This window comes from Clarias gariepinus, chromosome 4 (genome assembly GCF_024256425.1).
Source record: "Clarias gariepinus isolate MV-2021 ecotype Netherlands chromosome 4, CGAR_prim_01v2, whole genome shotgun sequence".
In the NCBI taxonomy this organism is placed as follows: domain Eukaryota; kingdom Metazoa; phylum Chordata; class Actinopteri; order Siluriformes; family Clariidae; genus Clarias; species Clarias gariepinus.
This window is the reverse complement of record NC_071103.1, coordinates 18,551,037-18,564,001: the sequence shown is the minus strand read 5'-3', so window position 1 is coordinate 18,564,001 and position 12,965 is coordinate 18,551,037. Positions and strand designations below refer to the sequence as shown.

Sequence of the window (12,965 nt, the reverse complement as noted above, 5' to 3'; positions counted from 1 at the left end):
CTGGCGGTGGGAACGCCGGCGTCCTTTGGCAGGTGAGGGATAAACGCGAACGTAGTCCTGAGGCGGTCTGGCCTCCACAGAGTTCAATGTTTCCCCGGCGTGCGGCTGGCAAGGCGCAAGACAGTCCCGGTGGAGCAAAACTCGTGCCCGCCCTGCCAACCGCACCTGGTAGATGACATCGGAGAGCCGAGCTATTACCGTACAGGGGCCCACCCAGTGAGACACACGCCCGGCCGAGAGCCCCCTCCTTCTCCTTCCAGAGGAACACACCCACACCTGCTCGCCAGCAGCAAAATCTCGCCCCTGGCTGTGAGTGTCCACGCCCATTCGCTCCATAGGTGCCCCCACCCGAAAGTCTTGCAGCGGTGCCCGCGAGCGCTGGGTGGGGCCCTTCTGCCTGGCGATGGGCGGTTCACAGTTCTGTGAGACCGGCGGAGCGACTGCGGGTGACGCAGTAACGCGGCTGCACGCTGGCTCGGACGGCTGATCACCACCGGAGAGCCTAGAGGACTGCACGGGGGGAACGTCCTGCGTCGAGGGTTCTACGTCGACACGGCGCTCCACTTGCTCGCAGTACCGGCCACACGCTTTGCTGCCCGGCCGGCGAGGTAAAGCGCCGGTGTTATCGCGCAGATTTTCCACTCGGTCTGCTACCAGAAGTTCCGCCCCCGGGTGTTTGCTGCTAACCTGTCCGGCTGTGGTTTGGGTCCGAGCAACCTGGCTACCCCGAAGTTACCACGCAGAGTTCCGCTGGACAAGTTCAGCACCGCACCCCATCTACCCAAAATGTCCAACCCCAAAATGCAGTCCTCCTCGACATTCCCCACAACGAACCCGTGGGAATAAGTCCGTCCACCCACCTGGACTCGCGCTGTGCGACACGCCCGTGCCTCGACGCAACCCCCAGCAACGGTGCGGATGCTGAAGGCAGGATCAGGCCATCGGCGAACACGCTTGCTTTGCCCCAGTACTCCAGAGCGCAGCAGCGAAACAGTGGAGCCGGTGTCCACGAGCGCCCGCAGTAAGACGCCATCCAGCACACAGTCGATGTAGAGCCCAGCGCGGCTTACCACGCGTCCTCCCGGCGCTAGTCTAGCGGCTGCTGGTGTACGCTGTCCCGTGCCTCGGCCTCGCCGCAAAACGTCGGAGAGTTGCTCGTTGCCTAGCCGCGACGGGTAGCCCTGTCCCCGGCTAGGTTCACGAACCGAGCGCCACTGAGCTGCGAGCGGTCGCTCGGCTCTTCCGCCGCGATGTACTGCCGATATGGGCTCAGCGCGCTCGGCCTCGCGCAGCGGCAGGTCGCTTTGCCGCCTAACGGCGCGCAGAGCTGTCTCTTGCTCCGGCACTTGCGCAGCGCCAGCCTCCGCCCCGAGATCCAGCGCCGGGATTTTCACCTCGCCGCTCAGCATTGGTTGCCGTGGTGTGCTCACTTTAGCGCCGTCGGGAAAGCGCTTCTTCTTCGCGAGTAGTCGCTCCGCTACTCGGCGGCCCGCTTGGATTTTCAGAAGGTCCTCCATTGTGCGCTCGAACCCGTTACTCTCCATCCCACTTCTGACACCAATGTAGCGTTTTTACGCCGGAAAGAATGCTGGAGAGACGAGTGAGCTTATTTGCTGCCCAATGCAATGGCTGGGAGTACTTTATTAACACACAGCATGTAAGGCATGAGCAGCACCTTCACTCAGGAGCCTACATCCAATTCAGCATCAGCCTGAACTGGAGCACATTTCACACGTCACACACCCCCAAACACAAACAGGGCCGAAGCCACTAACCAGAACACCTTTCCCCATCATGGTGAATACACCGACATCCCCGCAAGGCATGCTGGTCGTCAGCCGCCGCCCCGCCCACGCCACAATATAGTAAACACAGTCTTCTATAATACTGTATTGTAGAGCTGAAACAATTCCTCAAGTAACTCGAGTAATTTAATTGCAAAAAATGATCGAGGCAGAATCTTCTGCCTCGAAGCTTCTTTTAATTAATTTTAGAAAGTTTGCATTATGTTTTTGCGCAATTACTTGTTTGGCGCGACACAGCGCACTTCCGGGTGCAAGGCCCAAGTAAACACAAACATCACCCAAACAGTTAGCTGTGTCATTATTTGAAGGAGCATTCTGTCGCGGGCTGCAAAATAGAAGAGAGCGATAAAAATATCAGCGAGCCAAGAGAAGAAGAAGAAACCAGCAAAAGAAAATGACAGAAATTGTCAGTAGAGGCTTATGTTATGCCTAAGCTGTAAATTTAGAAACTTTTAGTCCTGAAAGTTAAGTTGCACAACTTAGTGTTTTTGTATAATTATTTATTTTAATGTGAGCCTTAGTTTTTTATTTCATACTTAGTCATTTGAAAAAAAATTTTTTAGGTTCTGCATCTAAGAAAAGACTTTAAAATAAGAATGTATGGCACTGTAATGCACTTAATTCATCTCAGTCAACTTTAAGCTATTTATTGTATTGTGAATAATGACAATGTTTATTTTTGATAAAATGCTGTCTGCATTTAAAAAATAAAAGTTGATTCTTTAAAAAGAAAACCCATTTATCTTTGTTTCTTTTATATATTTAACATTGCTGTTTAATTAAGCAAAAGTACATTTTATCTGATTAATCGATTAACTTTTTGGTAGAATACTCGATTATTAAAATATTCGATAGCTACAGCCCTACTGTATTGCAAATGTGCTACCAGTACACTAAAGGTGTTTAGGATAATTTACAAATACTGAATGCATTTTTTACACTATAACATGATTTTGAAACATATTAAATCAGTAATTATAAGGAAGATTTTATTCATGTGTTCAACAGATTTAATATGAACAAGGTTACAAAAAAACACTACTATAGCATATTTGTGTTCAACAAAAGTTTGGTTGTCTTACAAACACAAACTAAAATTTAAACAGTTGTCTAAACCAAGACAGACATTAGTATTAAAGTATACAGGTACAGTATTTGTTCAAACCTGATGTGTTGATTCTAGCTGTTACACAGAGACTGAAAACAGGCCGAGAGCTACGGAGCATTAAGCCAGCAGCAAAGTACATAAGATTTAGCAATAACACATTAAAAAGTACATTCTATAGTTTAAACTATATACTTAATTTTAAACTACCTTAAAAAATGAAATTTACCTTATAATAACAACACAAACTAACGCACACAACGTTGCAACTTCCAGGCGTGAATTCAAACTAGGAGCAGAGAACTGGATAGCCAATCAGAAAACAGACAGTCCAAATTTGCCTGCCTCCATTTTCTGATTGGCTGTTATTGCGCCAATTCTAGTCTCTGGTTGGAGTTCTAACGCTGCTGCAGTTCATGAAAGTATAGCTATTTGATAGTGAGCGTGCAGAAGAGAGAGAGAGAGAGTGCAAACTATTGATGGGAAGTTTGAATCATTTATTGACTCGGTTCTTTGAATCTCGTTCATCAGGATGAACGAATCTTTTTTTGAGTAATTTAGTTCATTTTGTTCTTTTGATCAGAAAAAAAATAAAATGTTACATTTTCAGTAAAAAAGACCCCCAATACGACTACATACGCAAAATTTGGCTATAGTTCCAGTAATTAAAATATTACAGTGCGGCTAAAGACATATTATAATAAACAGAATGAGTAGCTTACCTCATACTGTACCTTCTAGTCTGAGTCGTTCGTTCTTTTGAATCTATTGCACCGCATAGCGTCTATGGGAGTCACCATAGTGGACCAACCTTTTATAATAATTAATAATAATAATTATAATATAAAAAATAAAGCTATTATTAAATTGATAAATAAATAATCACAATTAGTCACAAACAAAAAGCTATATTATTAAATAGATTTTTTTGTACAAACAAAACCTTTTTGTATATAATAATAATAATAATAATAATAATACATTAATTAATTAATTAATTAGTTAATCAATACAGCTAATTTTCATCACATCACATTATTACCACTTGTACAGGCAATTATCAAAAGATGGCATGGACAGACAAAAATATACTGCAGTAAAGCAATGACAATACGATATGTAGTGGGAAAATGTTGGGAGTGTGTGTGTGTGTGTGTGTGTGTGTTTAATATTGTTGTCTGAGTGGTGGGAATTAAGCCAGGAGGGAGATAAACTTGATAACGTGATAACAATGACTGAGAGTAAGTAAGTAGTATGTCATGACATACTGTCAGCTGCCAAACTCAGAGCAAGGAGGATAAAGGCATAGTAAAAGCATCAGCTTGAAAGTCATTAACAACCCTGACAGGTGCTGCCTGTGTGCTGAGATCAGCGAAAAATCAGATTGAAATTGCTTACAGTGATTAGTTGAGACTCGGTGGACTTACTGTACAGCTGGGAAGCAATAACTCTTTCCATGGCCTTACTTTAAAATGGATATTAGAGATAGGTTTGTAGCTATTTAGAAGAGTGGAATCTAGCTCTGCCTTTGTAAAAACAGGAAGGAACTGCCTAGTTCAGTTCCACTATAATAGTGAAAATTAAGAGGTTAAAGAAGAATTTACGTTTTACCGCTGGAAAGGATGTTGGAGAGACGAGTGAGCTGCCCAATGCAATGGCTGGAAGTACTTTATTCTGCACACGGCATGAGCAACACATTCACACGAGAACCATATCCAAGTCAACCTAAGCATGAACCGGAGAACCTTCCCCAACAGGGTGAACACATTGCAAACCCCCCACAATGCATGATGGTCGTCAGCTGCCGCCCCGCCTACGCCACACTGCCCCGAGCTGGGGGCCTTTTGTGGGGGGAGGGAGGGCCGCAAACATTGTCCTGAGGCGGTCCAACCTCTGCAGAGTTCGACGTTTCGCCGGCGTGTGTCCACGCCCATACACTCTTTAAGTGCTCCTACCCGAAACTCCTGCAGCTGTGCCCGCAAGCGCTGGGTGGGGCCCCTGTTTGCATTGCAGAGGTCGCATAGGTAAACAAAGAATTTACTGTCGATATGACAGCCCGGCCAGTAAAAATGAGCGCGCAACCGCCGCAAAGTTTTATTCACCCCGAAGTGTCCCGAACCAGAATGTCCATGCACCAAACCCAGTACACATGCCCGCAAAGCCCTTGGTACCAGCAGCTGAAAGCATTCGCTGTTCCCAGCGGCGGTAGAGTAACCCTTCGTGCAATGCTCGGTGAGTAAACTGGGGGCGAAGAGCTTTTACCTCTCGCCCCAGATGAGCGACTGCGGTGTAATCCACGCGCTTTGCTGCCAGGATAACGCGCCGGCGTTAGCGTGTAGGTTTCCTGGTCGGATGTTTACCTGGCGCGTCTACAGGAAGTTCCGCACCCCAGGTGTGTGCTACTAACACGTGCGGCTGTGGTTTGGGTATTAGCACCCTAGCTACCCCGAAGTTACCACGCAGTGTTCCGTCAGTTAAATTCAGCACCGCACCCCATTTCTCCAAATTGTCCAGCCCCAAAATGCAATCCTCCTTGATGTCTCCCACAAAGAATTCATGAGAGTGCTTGTATGATGCTATCACTATAAAGTGATCATTTCTTTTAGTACTCCAGAGCAATGATGGGACTGCTTGCTTCATGTCTAAAACACTGGCCTCTCAGAGACTTCTTTAATTGACCAAACATGTGGAACGAGGTCAAGACGGTATGGAGGATTTGGCATTAACTTTCAGTCAAGTGACGTTCATGATTGATTGTACATACATTTCCCAAAGAAAAATGTTTCTCTTGTCGACAAGTTACCTGTCAATTTTTAAAGATCAGGTATTCCACTCTGAAAACGTTCACATGGACGACTGCAGTGAGCTCCAAGCCAAAGTTGGCCAAAGTTGTTATTCATGGATGTACAGCACCATTTTAATGTTCTACTGTGGTTAGAGTTTGATAACAGTACTATAAGTATGGCCACAACAATGTGTACGGATGTGAAATATACTGTGTGTAATATAGTAAATAAACCAGTGTAATATACTGTATTAAAGTCTAGTAAGATAACGAGAGAGCGCATAGTGCAGGCATTTACCTTAGAGAAAAACACAGACTATGCTTTAAAATTCAGTTAAAATCCCCATTAAAAATGAAAAGGTCGCATACTGCAAAACAAAAACAAAAAAAAAACATGATACATAAATACCTTTTATTTATACAAAAAAAAGCTTTTCATATTCTAGGACAACTCATTTTAAAATCTAGGACACATTTATTAGGTTTAGAAAGGTTTATATTACATTATATTATATTACGCTATTTATGCAGGCTGGTATTTTCTGATGTCTTCTTTTCATTTGATTAATGGCTTGTTTACCTAAAATAACTTTTACAGACTGAAAACTGTAGGTACACTACACTAATAATAAGTTGCACCCTTAAACCAGTCTTCACAGCATGAATTTCACAAGATGTTGGAAACATTCCACAGATTCTGGTCCATGTTGAAATCTTTGTATCTTGCAATTTCTTCTGATACTATGATCCACTGTGCCCTTTTAGGCTGTAAATCTCCCATTCTACCACATCCCAAAGATGTTCTACTTGAAGGCTCCTGAAGGACATTGAACCCGTCATGCTTATAAAACCTGATTGTATTTTCTTGCTGCAGAAAAAAGAGGGTAAATTGTGGCCATGAAGCAATGTCCATGGTCAATACTTAAATAGATTGTGACATTCAAGTGATGAATGATTTGTATTAATGGGCCCAATCTGTACTACAGTAAGAAAATATTCCCAACACCATTACACTACCTCCACCAGCCTGGAATGTTCACACTAGGTAGGGTGGGTCCAAGGGTTCATGCTTTTTATGCCAAATAATGGCTCTAACATCTGTGTTCAGGTCTAGATTGTTTAATCCTCTGTCCACTGGGTTGGCCTGTGCCTACTGCAGCCTCAGATTTCTGTTCTTGGCTGACACAAGTGAATCACAACATGGTCAACTGCTATTGCAAACCATCCAGCCTTAGGATTTGATGTTTTGTCCATTCTGATATTTTCTGCTTACCACAGTTCTTCAGAGTGATTAACTGAGTAACTGCAGTCTGGTTGTCAGCTTGAACCAGTCTGGTTATTTTCCATTGATCACTCGCATCAACAAAGTTTTTCCTGCTTTTCAAAGACAGAGCTGCTGCTGAATGTTTTTCTTTAATACACTATTATGAAAAAGCTCTAGATAATCTCGTGCTTTAAAATCCCTGGATCAAAATCACTCAGATCACATTCCCTCCTCATACTAATGGTTGGTAGGTGCTGGACAGTATCTGCTAGATTTTATAAACTGATTGGCTGCTGCACGATTGACTGATTATATTATTGGATGAAAGAGCAGTGGTACTGGGGTTCATAATAGTGTGCTAAGTGAGCTTACATTCCTTGCATTCCCATCATCATGTTTTGAATGTATGATAAAACTAAACTCTGTTTGTTCACATTTTCCCCCCTGGTTCCTAGATCTCTGTAACCCTGACTTTAAATGACTCTTTGTGGTGTGTTATATTTCACATCTTTATATGTTATGTATTGACCTAGACACATTACTGAACTTAGCCTCAAGATAAGGATTTTGTGGATTCGCAGTTTAACCCTGAGTTGAGATATATATATATTTTATATAATAATAATAATAATAATAATAATAATAATAACCATCATCATCATTATTATTATTATTATGGTTGTTGTTGTTGGTGTTGTTATTATGACTTGGTTTTTTTTTATTTCCTGAAATAAAAGCAATTTCAACTTGTTTTTCGTGTAATTGCTTTTTTCTTATTTTGCTTATTCTATATAGTGTCGTTTTGCGAGGCGCCTGTAGGGGGCGCGGAGTGACCTGGGGTCTAACAGCTAATTAGGGCACACGGGTAAACCACTGCCATTTAATGCGTGACATGTTGAACGGTAAGCCAGTGAATCTCCTCAGGTATCAGCTACAACTTTCAATTTCTCGGTAAGATAATAAATTTCTCCTTTTTTTTAAATTTAATTCCATGAAAATACATCCCCAGAAATAATCTTTAGAGATAGAGATAGACTAACCAGTATAACATTCTTTAGATTTAAACGAAAACTGTGGTTTTATCTTAATAAACGTAGGCTTAATTTTATTATTTTATTATTTTATAATGTATCAGTAGATGTGTATATGGTGTATGGTGTGTCAGAATTGGAAATTAATATAGAGTGAAGCTTCACCAGTAAGTAGCACTGCAATATGTCTTTCTGGGTTAATACATACTAAAATGTAAAATATACTGTAAAAGCTCTACTATAGCAGGGACCATAAAAATGAGCTTTTCTAATGTATTGATTTATTGCTTTTTATTGGGGTTAAAATTGTAAGTGTAAATTTGCTTCATAATTAAGTTACCCAATACTGCTAACTATATAATACTATACATGGGGGGGAAAGCTACAGAAGCAAGATTTTTAAAATCAAGTCACATTTGGCATAGGTTGTATGGTATGGCATCATGTGGGTGGTTTTACTATTAAAAAGTTGTCTAGACTTCTTTGTTTAAAACTTGTTCAATTTTGGTATGAGAATGATTGATTGATGTACCAGTATTAATTTTATTTCTGAAATCTAAACGATTTCTAGAAGTTCACACATGACTTAATTTTAGAAGGGTCATACTCAACTTGTTAAACTGCAACAAAAGACTAGTTAAATATTTGATGCACACCAGTCCTCCTATTCCCTCTGAACATCATCAGTCTACTGGGGCCAAACAACTTGTAACCCTGAGACACCGGATCTTTCCATAGCAGTGAGAAATTGGTCAGTGGATCGGAGTTGTTAAGAGGTCAGCAGGTGTTCATTATGGGTAAAGGACCACAGTGTGTTATAACGGGCCAACCTATTCTATTCCCTAAGGAATTACATTACTTGAGAAAGGTTTGAAAAGAATTACACGTTAATTACTTTGCCTAGAGATTTGATTACAAACTGATGGGGTATTAATGTACTTTCATCAATTTATAATGTCAATGAGAAATCAAAAGAAACAAGCTTGCTTGAACCTTAATGCTTCATGTTCTGCACAGGGAATCACTGGAGAAAATGGTTTCTCAGTTGGAAAGTGCAATGGACAGCCTTATTAAAGTGTTTCACACATATTCAACCAAGGAAGGGGACAAATACAAACTGAGCAAAGCTGAGATGAAGAGTCTTTTACAAGGAGAACTAAGTGACTTCTTAGCCGTGAGTAAATTTTCCTATGCCATATTACAATTTTTATTTCAAAGTCTAAGATTCCTGCGTTCTTATTCCAGGCAAGTAAAGATCCACAGGTTGTGGATAAGATAATGTGTGATCTGGATGAAAACCGAGATGGAGAAGTGGACTTCCAGGAATTTGTAGTTCTGGTGGCAGCACTTACTGTGGCCTGTAATGATTTCTTTGTGCAGTGTATGAAAAACTGATACCTGTTCAGATCATCTGTATGGTCTCTTCTGCTTCAATAAATAAATATTGGCCTGACCCCTTGATCACTGTTTTGTATTAAATAAATCAGTAAAATACATGGTACTTATTCCTTTACAGCAAACATCATTTGCTTTTTTTTTTTTTGCACAGTCTTCATCTTCATGGAAGCAGTTTTTAGCAAAGATCCAGTTGAAAACACGACATCTTCTTTTTAAACTACCACATTTTAGCCATATGGATATTGATTTAGAATGACTGACTGCAAGTGCATGTCAATTTATAGAATACTGCAATCATTTTATACTTCTATCCTTTAGGATGAGTTTTTAGATAATTGGTGCTCTTGATAGCATTGTAAACATGTTTTTCTTGACCAAATGTGAAAATATTTATAACGTATAATAGATAGTATGAGATTTTACTACATTCTTTGTGAAACCATAATAAACACATGCTAATATTTTAGTAAATGGACACAGTTTTAGCAAGCTAGTACTTAGGTGGGTAAGAATATTGCAAGGTTGCGAGTTTAAATTCCTGCTGTGTCAAGATGCCATATGTTGGTCACTTGAAAAAGGTTCCAAGGGCACATGATTAGTCATTGCAGAGCATACTGTGGTTGATCCTGTGCTCTGATTCCACCTTTTTCCCCCTCAAGTGGAGCTAGCCCCCGAAAGTATTTAGTTTTACATTTGCATAAAATTACCATCATGTATTATATTTCCCCAACACCTTGAAAATGTTACAACCTTCTAAGCATAGCTGACAAAACACCACATGGGTTCTTTCCTTTAACAAATTTTGGATTAAAAAACGAGCACTGTGTGATTGTCTAAAGCTCCATAGATTTAGGGTTTTGGAGTCGTATTAAGCTGTTTAAGTAGTCCACTGCTGATTTGAGGTTTTCAATCCTTTAGTCTTTGACCATTTGATCCCCAAAACAACTTTTTATGGCGGATGCCCTTCCTGACGCAACCAGCACTGCATCCAGTGGCTGGGGTTTTAGGCATTGGCTGGGAATCAAACCTGGGCCTTCTGTATGGTAGGCGAGAAACCGCCAGAGTTTAAATGAGTAAGTGTAGGCTATACTTTATTTTAAACTGCTTACTGAAGTCCTGACATTATAGTGTTTTAGCTTTTTTTGCCCCCCAATGTTTTTTACAATTATTTTTATTACTGTGGTATGCAGTATTATAATGGGCAATGCATATACTGTAGCACATTAGCACGTTTTATACATGCAACAGACATTTAAGGGGAAAAAAAGTCAGTTTAATTTTATTTATGTAGCAATTGTAACAATGGTCATTGTCATTGACCCATCCTCATTTGGGTGATATCAGATAGCAGGGATTGATTTGCAGTGATACTGAATGTTAGGAGGCAAGAAGTTCCATACTAACAAGAGAGGTGTTTAAGTTACTACTGTATGGAGTCCAATTTCCTTATTGAAGGCTCAGGTACAAAACTGTTTGTAAGAATTCCTCCTGAACTATTGAGCGCCTGCGGATGTGATGTTTGTGATATGAGTGAGAGGCCTGTGCCCCAGTAGAGCTTTATGTCTAGCAATGCCCTGGATTAAGAGTTACATTGAATAGTTTCCTACAACAGTCAAGTAATAATGGGATAGACATAAAGGGGATAAACATGTTAGAAGTGGGTGTATTCAATGTTCATGTCAATTTCCCTTTGCAATGATGAACGCATACAGAAGTTATATGAGTAGTAATAGCCCCATCTTCTGGAGGATCTTCAGCTTGCTTAGTGCATGAGAGGGAGTAAATGACATGATGTGATTAGGTGCAAATGGGGTCAGTTACAAATCCAGGGCCATGAAGTTCCTCATCTCTAAAAAAACATTTGTATAGGGCAGTAGTTCTGATAGCTTGGTTGGACTGTATTTTTGTTTTGTGTTTTTTAGCATTTTGTGTAATTTAGCAGTGAATTATACCTTTTTAAAGCATTTTACTATTTACTAATATTTACTATAGTTCTTAATACCTGAGTATGAGATAGGAAACTTGTTCGTCTAAAACTATGGCCTACTTACACCATTTATTATAAATATATAGTATATTATATACTTAGTGTACTCCTTCTAATTATTTAATTAGCAATGGCAGTAGGAGGCGCTTAGTCCTATAAGGTGCCAAGGCAGAGGTGCACTGTGAGTCACTGCCATTTAATGCATGAGATGCTAGAAAGACGAGACAGTGAATCTCCTCAGGTGTCAACTGGAGCATTCCCTTTCTCGGTAAGATAACAAATTTCTCAATTTGTTAGTGTAATTGAATAGACCAGATTACATTTGCTGACATTGAATTAGTCTAATCAGTTAGAAATAGCTTAGAAGCAGGAAAAAATGCAACGTTAATTAAAAATAAATTTGCATAGCATACGTTGTATGGCATAGGTATTGTCTTTTACTAGCATTTTTAAAAATACAAACCTACATTAAACTACACAACAATATTGCTAAGTGTCCATTACATACAAATAATGTAAATTAGACACGAAAAAGTAATTTATCAAATTGTAGGTTTATGATCCTGTTGCACAGTTAGATATTTACAGTTAAGCTGTTAAAAAATGTAAAAAATAGTTAATAGTTAATAATGTAATTTTTAAATATCTATTATATGTTTACAGGAGGCTACACCAACTTGGATATTTTTCAGCAAAATTCTTTATTTGACTTCTGGCCTTAAGCTACAGTACTTACTTGCTTAAGTAAGAAGGACAGTGAGTCAAACAAGCCAAAAAAAAATTTATCAATAATGGGTTATGTTTCCTATTTCCACCAGACATTAGCTGTTTACATCATCTGTCCTTAATTTAATAATATTATAATATTAAATATGACATCATAATATATATATAATTAATATAAAAATAATTAACTTAATGCAGAAAACTAAACTTTTATGTTCTATACAGATCATCACTGTAGAAACATGGCATCTCAGTTGGAAAATGCAATGGAAACCCTTATCAAAGTGTTCCACACATATTCATCAAAGGAGGGGGACAAATACAAACTGAGTAAAACTGAACTGAAGAGTCTTCTACAAGGAGAACTGAGTGTTTACTTGGCTGTGAGTTTGTTTTTCTAAAGAATTTGTCTGGCTCGCAGGACACAGATTATTAAGCTTGACCATACCGAATCACACAAGGGTTCAAGCTATTTCAGTCTTTGGATATATCGTTTACAAAATGTGCTCTAACTGCCATATTTAAATTGGAATTGTCTTGAATTTAAAGTCTGACACATACTGTTTCATTCTAGGCAAGCAAAGATCCAATGGTTGTGGAGAAGATAATAAACGATCTTGATCAGAACCGAGACGGAGAGGTGGACTTCCATGAGTTTGTAATTCTGGTGGCAGCACTTACTGTGGCATGTAATGATTTCTTTGTTGAGTGTATGAAAAATTGATGTCTGTTTATGTGGTTTTCTTCTGCACACTAATATATCTAATGTACCATACTTAATCATTCTTTACATATAAAAATTAAAATGTGAATTCTTATATTTTTTTCAACATGTGCCTTAATCTTGCAAAAGTTACTTTTCCT

The 12,965-nt window shown here is 39.9% G+C and overlaps 3 protein-coding genes across 3 annotated transcripts in view; 2 read left to right on the top strand and 1 right to left on the bottom strand.

The window, feature by feature from the left end:
* Positions 1–12,965, bottom strand: part of LOC128520658 (cathepsin K-like) — a 287,992-nt gene that overhangs the window by 113,239 nt on the left and 161,788 nt on the right. The window lies entirely within an intron of this gene.
* On the top strand, positions 7,829–9,451 carry LOC128520661 (protein S100-A1). The gene is made up of 3 exons (XM_053495002.1): positions 7,829–7,910; positions 9,008–9,164; positions 9,236–9,451. The coding sequence occupies exons 1-3, from the start codon at positions 7,843–7,845 to the stop codon at positions 9,383–9,385; spliced, it is 375 nt and encodes a 124-aa protein (XP_053350977.1). The 5' UTR covers positions 7,829–7,842; the 3' UTR covers positions 9,386–9,451.
* Positions 11,575–12,825, top strand: LOC128520663 (protein S100-A1-like). The gene is made up of 4 exons (XM_053495005.1): positions 11,575–11,643; positions 11,954–11,967; positions 12,340–12,484; positions 12,676–12,825. The coding sequence occupies exons 1-4, from the start codon at positions 11,575–11,577 to the stop codon at positions 12,823–12,825; spliced, it is 378 nt and encodes a 125-aa protein (XP_053350980.1).

Bases quoted from the DNA above. Each gene is read 5' to 3' on its own strand.
- LOC128520663 (XM_053495005.1), top strand. From the start codon at position 11,575: ATGCATGAGATGCTAGAAAGACGAGACAGTGAATCTCCTCAGGTGTCA. The intron at 12,485-12,675 runs GTGAGTTTGTTT...GTTTCATTCTAG, and splicing joins AACTGAGTGTTTACTTGGCT to GCAAGCAAAGATCCAATGGT.
- LOC128520661 (XM_053495002.1), top strand. From the start codon at position 7,843: ATGCGTGACATGTTGAACGGTAAGCCAGTGAATCTCCTCAGGTATCAG. The intron at 7,911-9,007 runs GTAAGATAATAA...TGTTCTGCACAG, and splicing joins CTACAACTTTCAATTTCTCG to GGAATCACTGGAGAAAATGG. The intron at 9,165-9,235 runs GTGAGTAAATTT...TTCTTATTCCAG, and splicing joins AACTAAGTGACTTCTTAGCC to GCAAGTAAAGATCCACAGGT.